This window comes from Corvus cornix, chromosome 23 (genome assembly GCF_000738735.6).
Source record: "Corvus cornix cornix isolate S_Up_H32 chromosome 23, ASM73873v5, whole genome shotgun sequence".
Lineage (NCBI taxonomy): Eukaryota > Metazoa > Chordata > Aves > Passeriformes > Corvidae > Corvus > Corvus cornix.
The window spans coordinates 7,146,077-7,163,189 of NC_046352.1; the positions used below are offsets into that span (position 1 = coordinate 7,146,077).

Below are 17,113 nucleotides of genomic sequence, written 5' to 3' on the forward strand. Positions count from 1 at the left end.
GCGCGCGCCGCAGCAACAAGCCCCGCCCCCTGGCGCGCGGCATGATTAAGACCGCGTGAGGGACCGGGGCCCCGCCTTGTGACGCCATAGATCCCGCCCCGCCCCCGGCGCCGCTGGGCCCCGGCGGCGGGAGGTAGGCGGGGGACGCGGCTGCGCAGGCGCGGCTGGGTGGGCCCGCCCGGCGGCGGCTTGTCCGGCAGTCCAAGGGCAGGCGGCTATGGCGGCCGTGGTAGCGGTGGCGGCGCGGGGCGGCCTGCGTGGGGCTCTGCTGGCGCAGCAGCAGCGCTGGAGCTCGGGATCGGGCGCTGATCAGGTGGGCGCAAGGGCTGGGGGTGTTCCGAGAGTGTTCCTTCTCCCCTCCGTCTGTCCGTCCCTTTTTCCCTCCTCTCCTTTTCCCGCCCGTCTGTCCGTCCGTCCGTCCGTCCGTCCGTCAGTCAGTCTGTCTCTCTCTCTCTTTGTACCTCCGTCCCTCTGCCTGTCCATTTGTCCTTCCGCGCTTACCGCCGTCTCTCCCGCAGCTGGGCGAGCTGGGTAAAGGCGCCGGGAAGGGCGGCGGCGGCGGCGGTTCCATCCGTGAGGCCGGCGGCGCCTTCGGGAAGAAGCAGGCGGCCGAGGAGGAACGGTACTTCAGGTGAGCGGGGCCCGAGGCCTGTAGAGCCACTCCCCACGAGCCCGGGGCAGGGCCCGATCGGTCTCTCCCGTGCCGCTGCCTCCGCTCGGCTGCGGGGCTACACTTCCTGCCGTCCTCTCTTGCAGGGAAAAGGAGCGGGAGCAGCTCTCTGCCTTACGGAAACACCACGAGGAGGAGATCCACCACCACCAGAAAGAGATTGAGCGTCTGCAGAAAGAAATCGAGCGCCATAAGCATAAGATCAAGCAGCTTAAAGACTAAGCTGGTGCTGTTGTTGAATGTGCATGGCCAATCTGATTATGGTGTAAAACAGCGTGAAGACTGTATCTTTTGGTCAACATAATCCAAATCCATCCAATTATACTGTGGTCTGCAACAACATCAAATAAACTACTCAGTCTCACTTTCTTGCTCAGTAACTGTTCAATGAAAACAAAACCAACCAACTTCACTATCTGGTTTTAAACTTAATTTTCTTCCAAAGTAAAGATGCACTCTTGAGTAGGCAAGCCTGTCTAGAACTGAGCTATTTTCTTTAGATTTATGTGAAAGAAATGACCATTTGTGCCTAGTGGGATAACTTTAAAGTTAAAGCTGCGAGAAGAGTTGAGTGACAGTGGTACCTGTGTAGCAAGCCATTCACAGAGAAGTAACTTTGTTTCAAGTAAAATGTCTTTGTGGTCTAGTGGGGTGTTATCTCCACTGAACTAGCAGACGACAAAAAAAGTAAGGTTCACTTACTGCAGTTAGTGTTTAGTGCCATAAACAGAGAGAAAAGTAGTATTCTAAGTTGTGCAGGTGTCACTTATGGTGGTCCTAGGTCCTGGAGCAAGACAACCGAGATCCTGACTTTCATGTGAATGTTCTTTTCCACAATGCCTTTAAATGCCCAGTAGATTGGGGTTTGTTTTATTGTCTCAACTTCTCTCTTCCTTAGCTAAGCCCCTTTCCAAAAATGGATGGATTAAGATTAATTTTATGCCGTTTCAATCACTTTTGACATTTTAATGTAGGAAATTCATCATAGAATACACAGTAAGTGACCTGAAACAATGTGACCTTACTGCAGTAAGCACTGACAAGAAGGTGACTTTATGTAACAACAGGAAAGTAAAGAAAACAGCCTTTCCTTCTATACCCACACTGTCATGTCTGTAAATCTGCCCAAACAGGGTCACTTTGCAGCACTGGTGAAACCCTGCCTGCATTACAGTCATTGAAGGGTGGCAATGACATTGAACTGGCTGTGAATGTGCCTGGAACTGCCCTGTCTGAAAGTGCAGGAAGCAAATGATGCCTTCAATGTTTAAAGTGGTTTGACTAGCTAGCTGAAGGTGTCCCAGTTTCTCCTGTGTTCCCTGATACATCCCCAGCCAGCTGCTCCCTTTGGGCTGCCCTCACTTGATGAATATTGCAGGTAGTGGTACATCTTGTCTGCAGAGTAAATGACACCACTGTCACTCTGATGCCCTTAAAAACTGTTCTTCAGTGAAGATGTCACCCATATGGTCAGCCCTGGAAGAGAAGGTATGGAGTGTCCTTGCCTGATCATGCTCAGTCTGTGAGAAACGGTGGTGAGGTGAGCTCTGCCAAGGCTGTGTACAGAGCTTCGCTGTGGGCTTTGTTCCTTTTAGTCACGGCTAATTAATGAAATACTAGTACCTTCCCCTCCCCACCTCTCTGAACCTGGTGAGACGAACTGCATCATGAAAAGCAATATACTATTGACCTGTTTGGGTTATACCTATTTAAAAATCCATTTTTTTACCTTTTTCAGAATGTTTTTCCTATTGTATCTGTCAGCTGGGGTTGGCTTCCCCAAAAGCTGCAGAGTCGCTAGTGAGAAGTTTGGCATAACAGCTTCAGTGGACTATGGAGAGCTGACATAAATATTAGGACAACTCTGTATTCTGAAGGGAACAGATGAGGGTTTAAATTCATGTCTCTTGAGTTTTATTCTGCATTTTGGTGCACTAACTATGCCATGTAATCTCAGCCACAGAGCCTCTGCCCAAGCACCTGTAAGGGAGGGGATTTGTTGTGAGACTGGGAATGCAGTGATTTGGACCTCTGTGATCTACCACGCCACAGAGAGAGGAGTTACAAACTCTCTGGAGTCCCTCAGGGCTGCGGTGTGCAAGTAGGTACCTTGTTACATCACGCAGCTTTCTTGCCCATCAGCACTCTCTGAAACACGTCTCTCTTTCCTCACCTTTCAACTTTGCATCAGTTTCAAGGGGGATCCTGTTGCAGTGGGGATCCTGCAACACGCATATATCAAACCAGGAGTCCCGTGGAAAGGAAATATATATGGACAGACAGATTCTTGCTACCTGTTTCAGAGATGTTTATTTCTCCAGCCGCATGGCCGGAGCTCTGCCGAGGAACTGTTCCAGTCACGGGACCAAGGGTCCTTCTGCCCGCGCAGGGAACACAAACCAACCAATGGGAACGAGGCTGAGCAGGGGCAGGGAAACCCCGTGTCTGTGCCCTCAGGGCCCCTCTCCCAGGGCTACACGGCGGGGAGGGACCCCAACACCTCACCCGTTTTATTTTAATAAAAGGAGAATGAAAACAACTGGATAAACATAACAAGAAAGTTTCAAAAAAAAAGCCACCCTCCTGAGTCTTTAAATGTCCAATCAGATTCTGTGGAACATCTTAGGGCTGACAGAAGGGAGACAGACTCTCTGAGCATGCTTTGTGGGGAAACTGAGGCAGGAGAGGGTTTAACTTCTTCCCTCCCCCTTTTCATCCCCCACTCGGCATTGGAAAGGGATTTTTGGGGAAACAATTGGCAAAAGCATGGTTTTGTGAGGGAAACCATGGGTGAAAAAACGGATTGGGAATACACTGGGGGTAATAGGACATAGGGTAAAAGGGAAAGGTGGGATTAGGAAAGGGAGACTGTAGGGGGGCTTACAATGGAGATATTGTCTAACATGACTACGATTTTTTGCATATATACTGCCTTTTACAGGAACACCATCAGGCCCAGTGACCTGCGATGCTTGTAACCCTTTTCTCCTAGTATAATTTTGAATTCCACCACTCTCCATCTCCCAAGCTTGGGATGCATTTTTCAGGGTTATTCTTTTTAATAGCAGTTCTATGCACGAATATGTCTTGCTGGTTGTCACACCTTGTTATAAAACCATAATTTTGCTTAACATTATACCATTTTACTATCCCTAAGATCTTAGTTACTATGATCTTTTCCTTTTTCCGAGTGGCTGCTGTTTTCTGTCTCGCTGCGTCTTTGCTCTCTCCTTTGGTCGCTCCCGTGTTGGAATTGTCGGGGCTGCTGGTGCCTGCGCGCTCTTCCCGGGGTCGCGTTCGGGGCTGCGGGCCGGGCCGGGCGCGCCGCTCAGTTCTCCGTGCGTCGCCTCCTCTGGTCGCAGCTTCGCTGCCGCTGCGGCGCTGCACCCACGTCTCGGCCGGGCCCCAGCGACGACTCCCCCGCGCCCTGCTCCAGCGCGCCTTTCGGCTGGGCGCGGCTCATTCCACCATCGCCGCCAGCCGCCGCGCGCGCCCCTCTCGGTCGGGCGTTCACGGGCTCGCTCCACGCGCTGTGGGCCGGGGCAGGCACCGCCGGTCCCGCGCTCCGCCGCTCCGCACCGACACTGCGGCTCGCGTGGCTCCGCCGGCACGGGAACTGCCTCGCTGCTGCTCGCAGAGCGCTCGGTGCACGTGGCCTGGGCCGCACGGTCCCTGCGCCAGGCTTCCCTTCGCCAGGACAGCTGACATTGGGTCAACAGTATAATTCGTCGTCTCCAAATACGATAAATAATATATTCTCGAGAATATTCTTCCATCGGCATATATTTTGACTGCAGTATTAACTGTGTCCAAACGGTTTTCCAAAAGCCCTTGGTAAGAATTAAATCCCAAGAAACATAGAAAAAGTTCTTAAACAACCATGCCAGAAAGTGTTTCAGTTCTTTTTGAGCTTGAATCAAGCTAAAATTTACAAATCGTTGTTCAAGAATCATTTTAAGTTTAAGATAAATATCCATATGCGGCTCTGAGAGCCAAGAGTCTTCCCACCGTTCCTCCATAGTTTAGATACGGAATAGCAAAGCAAAACCAAGAAGAGGAATCCAAAGTTTCCAGGGTTTACTCACACAAATCAGTCGCTTAGGGATCGGGGATCGTTCTGCTCTCAATTCTCCACCATTTGTTGCAGTGGGGATCCTGCAACACGCATATATCAAACCAGGAGTCCCGTGGAAAGGAAATATATATGGACAGACAGATTCTTGCTAGCTGTTTCAGAGATGTTTATTTCTCCAGCCGCATGGCCGGAGCTCTGCCAGGAACTGTTCCAGTCACGGGACCAAGGGTCCTTCTGCCCGCGCAGGGAACACAAACCAACCAATGGGAACGAGGCTGAGCAGGGGCAGGGAAACCCCGTGTCTGTGCCCTCAGGGCCCCTCTCCCAGGGCTACACGGCAGGGGAGGGACCCCAACAGGATCCTACACTGGTAGATGTGTTAGGCCTTACCCCCCAGTTCATCAGCCCATGCCGTTTTCTGGAGAGGAACATCTGGTGAAGTAACTCCTCTGCAGTGACCCTGAACTCCTGTTAGGTTATGGCAGTGGAAGTACACGTGAGGACAGGCAGCTCTAGATCTGATGGAGCAAGAAAGCTGGGAGAGAAACCCCTTTTAGCAGTGGTCTGACTGGCACTTAGTGATTACAAAGCCATGCCCACAGACTGGCTGCTGGAGAGGCTGAATGGATTTAACAGTCCTGTGGCATAAAGCAGTTTCCCTCCTGCTTCCTCCTCTTTTCTCTTTCACTGTCTCAGGCATGTTGGGGAGTCATTCAGCTTGTTACCTCACCAGCCTGTGTTTTTGTTCTGAGCCCCTCTGAGTCTACCTTACCAAGGTGAATGGCTTCTGAGTGAAAAAATGCCCAAATCACCACCAAGCAAATGGAAGAAGTACTGAGAAGGGAGGGAGGTAGGTATCCCATCACTTGATGGGCCCTTTGATAAATTAGAAAAGTCTCTATCTTTATTCAGCTGGCATCATAATTGACTTTGCAGTCATCTTCCCACTAGGAATCCCACTTTGCTGTGAACCTTAGTATGTCTGTTCTATTAGAGTGTCTGTTCAATTCCTCCTCAGGATGAGGTTTCTTTACTGTGATCCACCCACTGACCTCCTCTTCCAGGTAGTCCCAAATCTCCCTGAAACAAGTTTGCTTTAGTTTAATGTCAGTGACACTGGCCATTCCTAGTTAGCAGGCACTGCTTTATTTCCTTGGTGGTGCAAATACCTCTGCCTAGCAAAAGACCCTTCTCCTGAACTTGTTTCTAGAAATCACAAGCACCTCACCCTCCCCTCTTGTGCTGACCAGATGCAATTCTGTGAGCAACTGAGCTCCTACAAGAGCTCCCAGCACCTGTGGTCACAGCACCCTGATTCTTTTCTTGTGCTGGTTCTGGTGTTCTTTAAAACCTTTTATGCACAGACTCCATTTCAGAAATGTCTTTTCCTGTTCCCTGAGGTTGGTAAGAAGCATGAGTTTGTGCCTGACCACTAAAAGATGGCTCAAGGTAAATGCTTGAGGGGGACCTCTGCCTTTTGGCAAAGGAGATGTTAAATCATCTTCTTTTGTGTAGTTTCATTATCAGTGCATCTCTTCAGAAGTATTTTTTTTCTTCTATTGAACTTTGAACTGTTTCGGCAATTACCAAATGACATAGATGTTGCTTGTTCCTGATTCCTGTAACACAGCAGTTACCCAGCACAGGTGAGTGTACTGGGTCTGCTGTGCATGGCTAAAGGTTTTCTCTAAGTGGAGTCAATACCACCAGCTTGCACGCTTGTAACGTGTTCATTTCTGCAGCTCCTTTGACAGTGCTTATGATTAAAACATGAGATGAAATATGTCCAATTTACAGACAGACCTCTTACTAGAAGTGTTTTAACTACAAGACAGAAAAAAAAGATTTAATATTATTTAAGATGCATTTGGTCTGATGGACATTTCACCAGCAGGATTTGGTGTTCTGGAGATCACTGCAATAGCGTAGGGCTCCTGACAAATGACATAAGCACTTGCATGACTTCAGCAAGCAGTTTGGGTTCAGTCACCACTTCCAGGGCCAGTGCATGGAGACCATGCCAGCTACAGACTGTTTGCTGCAGGATTCCAGAGCACGAATGCTGGGGATGTTGGGGATTTAGGAGTTCTTCTGTTTTCTTTTTCTCTTAAAGAATTTTCCCCATACATGTTCCCCATACAGGGGGACAAATTACTGGGTGCTTAAGGAAAACAAAAGACCTGGCCATAGGTGGAGGGGTCCAACTGTACTACTCTCTTTCACCTGGGCTTGTGGGCAGTTAGTTCCCGGCGTTTGGACAGAGAGAGAGAGGCTGTAAGGAATTCGTCAGCACTGGAGACTTCTGCTTTTTTGTCTGTCTTCCTTCTACCGGAGAAACCCCGGGATTCCCAAGTCTGCCTTTCCCTGCCCCGCTGGGAGCTGGGCCATGGCCATCCTGCCCCCGCCGTTGCTTCGAGCCTTCGCTGCTCTGTAGCCCTGCACGCCCTGCCTGCAGAGACCTCTGGGGGGTTCCCACCGCAGCTCCGGAGTTCGATACATCTCGTCTGCCACCCGGGATTTGTGCTCGTCCCTGCCGTTCCAGCCTGCTGTTCCCGAGGATCCAGCCGGACACCGGGATCGGCTGCCCAGGGGTTTGTGAAGCCTTTGTTCCATCCCTTCCCGGGATCCCGGGGCACCAGTGCCGCGTGCTCCCCGAGCTCGCTCTGGAGCGCCCCCTGCAGCCGCAGGGGAACCATCGCACCTGCCCTGCTCACCGGGAGCCGCCAGCGCCCCTGCCGGCTGCGAGCAGAACTGCACCCGAGGGGAAAGGGCCTGACAGCCGAGAAGGCTGGCACTGGGTTTGTGATTGTTTGCTGTTACTGCCATAGTTATTGTTGTTTGTTCGCCCTGTTATACACACATATATATAAAATAGTAAACCACTGTTATTCCTATTCCTCATATCTTTGCCTAAAAGCCCCTTAATTTCAAAATCATCATAATTCAGAGGGAAGGGGGTTGCAATTTTATTTTTCTTCCATTTCAAGGGAGACTCCTGCCTTCCTTGGCAGACACCTGTCTTTCAAACCAAGACAGGGGAGTAAAACAAGATTATACCTTGGACCTTGGTGATTGCTGGGGAGTTAAAAAGGCACAATTTGTCTAGAGACCTTTCCAGGACTCCTCCTCAGTCCATGTGACCTGGAAGGCAGGGCTTAGTTGTCCTTTGGAAAGCTACAAACTGCCATCTGCTTCCAGGCAGTTCTGGTTCAGAGCAACCAAAACCCAAAGCTGATGTTTGAAACTGGTAAGGCTGCAAGGACAGTGATGAACTCAGATAACAGGCCATAGAGGGGCTAATTGTTCTGGGTTTCCTCAATCGCTCTGGAACGGTTGATGGCATGACTAGTCCCCTGCCTTGTCCCACAGGCACAGGGGTACATAAAGGAAGGGATTCTTCTCTCTTCTCTGCCAGGACTGGTGCATCTTGGTTATTTACTAGTTCTCCAGGGTTGAACTGACCCTGTTCACAACACCCTGACTTCCCATAGCCTCCTACAACGCAGCTCCATTAAGAGTTTTACTTCTTGGAGCAGCCTTTATGTCTTCATTGAGATGCTTATCCTTCCTTAACACCAGATCCTCTGTCTGTACTGTGCTTCTAAAGATCCTTGCCCAACACTGCTTGGCCACTGCAGGAGCAAGTGCACTTTGTTTTCTGCTAAAACTGAGCTGGTGATTTTTGCTGCAGCAAACAGAAGCTATTTCCCAAGTTGCTCGCTTTGTGCTGCATCCTACACAAATGTGATGGAAATTGCCAAGAATCCTTGGCTCAGGGATGGGGAAAAAAAGGAAAAGAAAGCAGAGTGAGATCCAAGATCTTTAGCAAGCTGGTTTTAGTGCAAGGCAGTCTAGTCTCTTTGGGCCTTTTTGCCACACTCAACCTCCCCACTCTGGAGCAGATAAAGGGAACGAGGCAAGACAAAGACAAAGCATATGTGTGTGTTTTCCTAAAAATCAAATACACTGGCTATGTACAAGGCAAAATAAACATATGCGCACAGGATAGTAACAGTAGCATAGCCTCTGCAGGCAGAAATTTTCCTGAGCATTTCCCTGCTGTAGAGGTGGTGGAACACACTGGGGGTGCTCAGAAAGTTCCTTACTGATAAATAATGCTTGAAGATTTTTTAAGATAGACCTCTCCCTGGAAGCCTGTGATTCAGCAAACAAGTAAGCTGCATGCAGAGCACCAGAGAACAAGATATTTGCTGGAGGTAAGCACATCTGTGACATACTATCCATAATATGCTGCACTGATGATTGGTCTCGATAAGAAGGCTAGAGCATCAGGAAATGTCATATTCCATATATAAGTTAACGGCTCACATGCAAATTACAGCAGATTCAACTCTGTCATCTTGCCACCGACGTGGAACACACAGGAGTTTCAGTCCAAGTGTGGAAGAGAAGTGACAGACTGATGGGAACATGCTGAGCCTCAGCAAAACTCAACCTCTGGCCCCTGAACATAGGAAAATGTCATCAGGTTGCAGAGCAAATATATAGAGCTACGGAAAAGCTGGATCCCTTCACTTTTTTGCTCTGTCCCCTCACGGGTTTGCTCACCGTTTCCCCCTGCAGGACTCGCATGTGCTGAGGGAGCAGAGCAGGGCAGCCTCCTTGCCAGAGCCAGGCTCTCCCTCTGCATGGTCAGGGGCAGCGGGACTGTCCTGCCCTCCCAGCTCTCAGCAGCTGAGATTAACCCTTTCCTCGGTTCCAAGATGATTTTTGTTCTGCCTTGGCCCAGGACTAAATCAGGTCTTGTGTGTACCTGTTTAGTTCCAATCAAAGAGAGCTGTCAAGTAGTCTCATTCTGGGATTCTCTATCAAAAATTAAAATTGAGAAATCTAGCAAAAAATTAAATTTCCTCTCATCTCAGAGCATCTAGGGCCTCCTCTCAGGCACAGCTTGCTGTCTGGCATTATCCCCAACTACCTGAAGGCTATAGCTTCTTCCTGACTAGAGGTGTCCAAAGATCAGATCATTTTGGGCTGAGGCTGTAGTGTGGAACATGAGACCAAAGAACAGAGCACTGCAAAGCACACAGAACCCAGGGTGGTAGTTGTTGGAGATATTCTGGAAATTATTCTCAATTTATTACACTGCAGAAATGTACATACCTCAATATATATTTTGCTCATTAGCCTCATCATGTTCAGTTGCTAGCTGACAGGACATATGTCATTATACTCCATAATTCACTCCTGGAATCTGTATTATAAAAAATGTAAGAGCCTTGTGGGACATTTATTAAGCACCACTAAAGATGCTCAGCTCCCTCGATTCCTCTCAATATTTGTGTTGCGAGAACTCCTTTAACCCATCATTCTTAACTCCCAGAAAAAACGCTGCAGTGATCTGGGATGGACAAGGCAATGAATGATTACCCCTTCTTCCACCTCTACACCACAGCAGACCCTACGTCCACCACTGAAGAGCTGGCTCTACTGCCAAATCTCAAGAGGGAAGTCACTGAGGCAGTACCAATTCTACAAGAGAAGGAGCATGTCTACCACCAGACAGGTTCAGCAAGACAGACTGAACACCTCCAGAATCTGCACAAGCTTGCCTCCAGCTTCTGGTTTGGAAACGCTGGACATCGCACACCATTTTTTACCATGCCCCACATTACCAGTGGTGGGATATCACACATACATGATTCACCACACAGGCACATGCCATCTTCAGGAGACTAATTTGGGGTTGAAGGTACTGGAAGAACCTTCTCTGAGAGTTATGTGAGCTGCTACTTTTGTTTACCAGACTCCATATGCACAGTTCACATGACCGTATGAAGACATGCAGGTTCTCTGGGTGCAGCTTGACACAGCACTCCGGGACTCAGACTGACCCAACCCAGCATACATTGACTTTCATGTTATGCAACAGCACGTCAAGCACGTGAAGCCAGCACACCATCGGTGCCGACGGGCTGATTTCTTCCTGACTTATGTATTTATTGTGACAAGTCTGCACTCATCGAGAGCCTGATTAAGAAAACCTGGTAAGGAGACAAGTAAGACTTAATCACCGATTAATTACAGATTAGCAGCTGCAGAGCCCCGCACACCAGCGTCCTGAGATGAGCCTAACCCGCAGCTCCTGCAGTCGCATAGCTTCTCCTCCTTGCCTCGTGCTTGCAGGGCAACGCAGCCAGACCCGGTCCGGAGGCTCACACGAGGCACGGCTCGGAAAGCGCGACCACGGGCAGAGAGAGCTGCGTGCGGGGTCCTGGGCGCAGCGCGGGAACCAATGCCCGGCGGAGCCCCAGCTTCGGCTTCGACCCCTCAGCAAAGGCCCCGCCCCGAGCGCACCGGGCGCAGCCGAGTGAGGCAGCCCCACACGCTCCCTTTGTTCGGGCCGCGAGAGGCGCTGCCCCTTTAAATGCCCCCAGTCCGGCCCTACCGGCGCGCCGGGTGGAAAGCGCTCTGTGATTGGTTACGGCGCCTCCCTCTCATTGGCCGCCGGGAGGAATGGCGCGTCCCGCCTCTCGCGCCTCATTGGTGCCGCCGGCTGCCCGTCCAGAGCGCGGGTTCCTGAGTGGGCGAAGCAGCGGTCCCTGGAAACAGTTCCGGGAAACCCCGCGTGCTGCCGGGGTCGCGCCGCCGTCCATGAGGAGAAGGAGGAGCGCGCGCCATTTGCCGTCGCTGCTTGGGCCCGAGCTGCGCCGCGTCGGCCCCGCTCCGGTGAGTGCTGGGGCCGCCCCACGGGGCGGGGGCGCTCCGCGGCCGCGCCGAGCCCTCCTGCATGGGCCCCGCGAGGGGACGGGAAGCGCGGGCTGCGGGTAGGCCCGGCGCGGGCGGGGACAGGCCCGGGGCGCTGGCGCGGCGGAGCAGAGCGGGGCGGGGGCCATTGCAGGGCCGCTCCGCGGGCTAAGCGGGCGGGCGCGGGCGCGGGAGTCGTGCTGGGGAGGGGCTGGGGGCGGGCCCGGCGGGTGGGGGTGGGGGGCGGCCTGCTCCGCCCAGCCGTGCGGATCAGGGTTGCATGTGACGGGCGGCCGGTACGCGCCTTTCCCGTGCTGTGGGTCGGGTCGGTCCCTGCTCGGTCCCTCCGGGCTCTTTAAAGCCGCACCAGCCCCGGTGGCTGAGGCTGTGCCCGGTCCGCTCTGCCCGCGGGCACAGAAGAACGCTCTCAGCAGCAAATGCGTCGCTGTCGCAGCGCGCCCTTAGATCTTAGGTAGCGCATAATGCGGTAGAGCCGGGAGGGACAGCTGCACCCACCCGTAGCGCTCGGGTCTGCGCTTCGTACTTCCATTGTGAGAATGACGCTTGTCAAGTACTTAAAGGAGAAACTATCTAGGGTTTTGTTGTTAAGACTTAGTTTTTCTTAAATTAACTCTTGTCAAAAGCCTCTACTAAGTCTTGAAGAGTTTTGCTTAAATGCATCATTATTGCATATACTTTAAAAATAAGACTTTATTTACTCGGTCTGAGCAGCCTTGTTACCTGTCAGTATTTGAATATGCTACTTAAGTACATAAGCTGTGCTGGACTACTCTTTTTGAAACAGTGTGTTGGGTTCCCTTTCCCATATTTATGGCTCTAAAGGATCCCACCGGCACTTCGTGCTGCAAAGGACATTAATGCTCATGAAGCTGGTGCTTTGGTTTTTTGATTGGTTGCTTTTTTCCTTTGAGACTACACTTTAACACAGTTTTTTGTTGTTGGTTTTTTTTTTTTTCTTGTAAAAGTAATCTAACCAGAATTTTGCATCTTGCGGTGTAAACTTTTTGTAACCTATGCAAAATGTAGTGTTTGTGAACAAGCAGTATCTGCTTGATAATTTTGCATCCTTGAAATTGTATTCCCCACAAGCATTACGTATCCTTACCTCTAGTTTTTCTGTCTAGGTGAACACTATTGAAATAATACTTGAGTCTCCTGTTAACACTCAAGTTCCTAGTTCAATCAAAAACCCGAATACTCCCTGCTTTGTTAGACAGACATCTGCAAAATTCTTTGAGGATAAATTCTTGAGAACAAAGCTCATTTTTGTTGAAGTGTTGCTTGGAACTGGAGTATCAGGAGTGGTGTTTAGTACAACCCAGACAACCAGATGAGGTATGATTTGCCAACTCCAGTGAGAAGTGAGCACGGCCATACTTTATGGTTTAGGTTAGCAAAACGTAGGAGCTATTGGTGCAGTCGTTGTTTTTTAATGGCACTGATGGGCACGTTGCTAACCTGCTGTGTTAAAGTCATCTCCCAATCATAGTTGTGTGGGTACTGAAGCAGAGTTTGTTTTTCTGTGGGCTGTGCTGGTCCCTTGCTTAGCATCATACTGGAGATTCTCAGATTTTTATTTCTTAAGGGGCTGTGGAGTGAGCAAGGCTGAGCTGGAGAGGTGAGGGTGCTAGCTGCATTTTGGCTTACAGGTAGCGAGAAATCCTGGCTACTGCTTAAAGGTCTTCAGGTTGTGATGGCTTCAATATAAGGTTTCTTGTAATTCGTGCTAGGAAACACTTAGCATATCGTAGTTAAGTTTAGCATATCATAATCAAGCTATTAAAATGTACTTTCTGTGATTGAATAAGCTATGGTACAAAAGAAGTTACTATAATGCCTTCATCTACAGAATAAAGGGCCTGCCCTTTTGTACATGCCTTCATGTACAGAAATGTTTCTGAACAAGTAAAGTTTTAATAAAATCTCATTTCAGTCTTTAAATGTGAATTCTTATCTTCTCCCCACTTGTATGTTTATCTTCCTGGCTTGACAAGAACCCTCTTGCAGTGTGAGGCATAACTGTAGGGACTGCACTTATTTTCTTGTGGTCAACTAAAATAACAAAAACAAACAAATGCCCCCCAAACTTCCTTCAGTGTTATTTTTAACATAGTTTAACTTAACTGCTTGACACAGATAATATATTGGTTAGGAGTAGTAACATAAGCAAGTGGAATTACTTTGGTGCAGAGTTTTTATGTATGCATTAATTGGTTTCCTGTGCACCTGAGCTAAACAAGTTCCATTCCTGCATGAAACTAAGTTTTCAGCAGGAGCCCAAAACCAGTATTGGTGTATAATCACTGTGAAGTTGGTTATGGTAGGTTTAGATATTCTCCTTTTGCCAGATATTTTTTTGTTCCTTCTCATTTAAGCTGTTCCTAAGCATGTTTTGAGTTAACTAGACTGAATTTATAATTAATTGGATGGAGTTATACTTAGATAGTCTGTAGGTGGCAACCTCTGTTAGAGTCATGGTATAAGATAAAGGGAATAGTAGCATCATGGCTGTTTAACCAGTGATTGTCAGATTGAGGCTGTGATCAGGTATCTCTTTTCAAGATGCCATACACTGTCAGGATCAGATCTCTGTTAATTCTTTGTTTTCCAGAAAAATAACTAAATGAGCCGTTTGCATTACAAAACACTGGAAGCACCTGTAGTTTTAACTTCCTACTTCTCATATGAGAGCTTAAAAAAGGGACTAGTAATTTTGTAAATTACTCTCGAGATGCAGGAATTTTGGATGAAAGATAGTGAACAGCTAAAAACATGTTTTATGTCATGAAGTACTTATGGTCTTCAGAAAAGCACTGTTTGCAACAACAGTGTGAAACTTGAAACAAGACCCTTTCCCTTTTACACAGTTGGTGAGGCTAGGTAACGCCTTGGGTGCCAGTGAGAATTCTTCTTGCCTAGGTAAAATTGTCCCCGATGTCTATTTATTACTTCTGCTCATTTGGTAAGCATGGTTTTGTGTACACTGTTTTAAATTCATCCATTTCTGCATGTTTTAAAAGCAAATACATATCCCATGTGTACTTATATACATAATTCTTTACTTATAATCCACCCTTGAAGTCTTTCCAATTCAACCAGTCTCCCTCTTTTCTAGATACTTTAATATCTAACTTAATGCAGATGAAAAACTGAGTGTATGCGGGTGCTCTTCTGCGTGGCCTGGTCTGTCATAGGCTGAGTCACATGGACACACTGTGCATGCAAACAGAGATATCACTCCTCTTTAACATGCTTTTAATATTTTTTAGAGCAGAATAAAAATGTTAAAGTAATCATTGTGTGTTTTACTTACTAGATAAAATTTAGTTAAAAATATTTTTCTCGTTAGCTACAACTAGCTGATGTTACCTAGAGGGAGAGCTAAATAGTCTTTTTCAGCTATGACTTTCACCCACATATCTCTGCTGAACTCAGAGTGAAGATTCAGTATTGTAAGAGATGCATTTTTGCTTGTTGGTGATTTCTGAGGAAGAAAAGTCAATTTAATCTCAGATTTCAGGCCAAACTGAATAAGCCATTAGAGGATCTGTTGCTATAACTGTGAAAAGAAATGTATGTCTTCTGGATGCTCTTGGTACCTGAATATTTTGGCATCTGTATCACTTCAGAATTTTCTACGGTATATTTCTTTAGGAAAACCTTTTAAATTAAGTTTGTGTGACAGGAAGTAACTAAAATTTGAACACCCAAACTGAACATGCATTGCATTTGACTTTAGTTCTTTATGAAGATACTAATTCTTAAGCAAAAATAAACCATACAGCTCATGAATTACAAAGCTGAGTATTAATTTAAATTGCCTAAAAGCCTACTTAAAACAGTATTTGAGCTGTGGTGCTGTGTAGTAATCTGATTCGTAGGGGTTAGATATTGCTCCCCACACTGGTGTATGCTTGTGGTGAAGGCTGGTATCTTTTCGTGCTGTGAATCTTGCCTGTCAGAAGTTTGAGTCACTGTACTCTAGGGGAGGTGTTTCTGTCTGGGCAAAGCATAGCTTATCAACCTTTTGTTCAGTTATAGGCAACACTGAAAAAAGTGTTAAAACTTCTGGGTATGTGACACTTGGAAGCTACTCTGGATTAACAAAAAACTGTCCTTGATTGTCGCCATAAACCCTTGTAGTTCAGAAGGTCCTAGTAATTGCACCAAGTAAATTTTCTGTATTTATGTGTTGCTGTAGCCTCTCAGTTGTGGTTTGTTTGGCTTTTTTTTTTTGTGTGTGTGTGTACAGAGAAGACAGTATATGTGTAATGAAATTATTATATAAGGCAGTAGAAAGGTGAAATCAAAAATGCCCTCCTCTTTATTTTTTTTTTAAGTGTCTCAGCTTGTGAGTTTTTGAGAAGAGGGGTTGAGCAAAGCATTTTCCGTGTAATTAAACCCCCTCTGCCCTGCACTGTTTCAAATTTGAGATCTTGCCGAGGCTATCTGGCAAGCAGACACGTAGCTGAGTTTTGCTTTCTGTGATATTTGTAACCTACAGAAAATTGATGTTCATTAGTGTTTTGATAGTTAATACCTGTAAGGGTCGGTAAGCATTATTGTAGCTTCAGGTAGCTTTTTTTTTTTTTTCCTTCTGTAATTAGGCTATAGTTGCTTTTAAGTAAAATGAATTGGTTAGAAAGTAATTTCTCTTTGTCAAGTAACAGAATGTGTGTGTGTGTATATATATATATATATATATATGCGCTGTGTAGCTATGGGAAACTTCCTTTCTTTTCCATGCTAATGGCTTAAAGAAGTGGCATCTGAGAAACAGTGTGAGGCTGCTTTACATCTCTCTAAAATTGCCCGTCAAAATACAACACCTTTAGTAAAATCATGGCTGTCTGAAGAAAAATGATTGGGTTTTTTCCTTCCCTTGCTCTAGCTTTCAGTCTTCATAGGACAGGATATCTTCCAGCCAGTTCATGAGCTGTAGTCTGGAAGGGCTGGGTGTACAAAGGACTGTTAGAGGTGTGCTTATGCTTGGAGACTTGTTTTGCAGCGTAGTAAATAGCTTGAGGCCTTAGCATTTTTTAGAAAACCTCTTCTTGAATCATCTTCATCCCTGTATTCCAGTACTTAATTGCGTTGCTTCAACCATGCTGCACTGTCTACCTGGTTATCATTTCACTGCTGCTCATCGACTTCTGCCCTATCATTTAAAGCCTGAGGCTTGTTTCGTTTCTGAACCTAACAGCTGATCATCCTTAATGTTCTCTGCTGGGTAGTTGAATTGTCTCTTGTCAGCCTTTTTATTTGAAAGCACTAAATATTAGCTGGCTGGCTAATTGAGAAATTGAAACAGTCTTTAATGAATTGGGCAAAGCCCACAGGAATTGTCTGAGAAGATAGTTGTGCATTTTTCAGTGCACATCAGCTTGTTAATTCTGAAAGCAAGTAGATTTTTTAATATAAGAACTGAAGATGCTGCAGTCATGGCTTCCTTTTAAACCAGTAAGGTATATATTATTGAAATAGTAGCTGTGATTTGTACAGCTCCTATTTGAGGGAAACTGAAAGCATGGAAACTGTTGTGTTGCAGCTTCAAATGACAATGTGCATCAAAGTGCGATTTTTCTCTTTCTGTCCTCGAGTTCTGACAGCGTCGTGAGAAAGCATGTGGCTAGTCTTGT

General features: G+C 47.4%; 2 protein-coding genes across 4 annotated transcripts in view; both read left to right on the forward strand.

The window, feature by feature from the left end:
* The first annotated feature begins 41 nt into the window (after positions 1 to 41).
* On the forward strand, positions 42 to 1,034 carry ATP5IF1 (ATP synthase inhibitory factor subunit 1). Its single transcript, XM_039564578.1, has 4 exons — positions 42 to 55; positions 91 to 313; positions 519 to 631; positions 757 to 1,034. The coding sequence occupies exons 1-4, from the start codon at positions 42 to 44 to the stop codon at positions 890 to 892; spliced, it is 486 nt and encodes a 161-aa protein (XP_039420512.1). The 3' UTR covers positions 893 to 1,034.
* Positions 1,035 to 11,323: 10,289 nt separating this feature from the next.
* HNRNPR (heterogeneous nuclear ribonucleoprotein R) overlaps positions 11,324 to 17,113 on the forward strand; it is a 28,675-nt gene continuing 22,885 nt past the window's right edge. For 2 of the 3 annotated variants that reach the window (XM_039564719.1, XM_039564720.1), the window contains exon 1: positions 11,324 to 11,435. In XM_039564719.1, the coding sequence (XP_039420653.1) occupies positions 11,361 to 11,435 (75 nt within the window). In that variant the 5' untranslated portion in view covers positions 11,324 to 11,360. The remainder of the gene's footprint in view (positions 11,436 to 17,113) is intronic. The other variant, XM_039564721.1, reaches the window with a different exon arrangement.

Coding starts and splice junctions, on each gene's coding strand:
- ATP5IF1 (XM_039564578.1), top strand. Junction 314..518: donor CGGGATCGGGCGCTGATCAG/GTGGGCGCAAGG, acceptor TCTCTCCCGCAG/CTGGGCGAGCTGGGTAAAGG. Junction 632..756: donor GAGGAGGAACGGTACTTCAG/GTGAGCGGGGCC, acceptor CCTCTCTTGCAG/GGAAAAGGAGCGGGAGCAGC.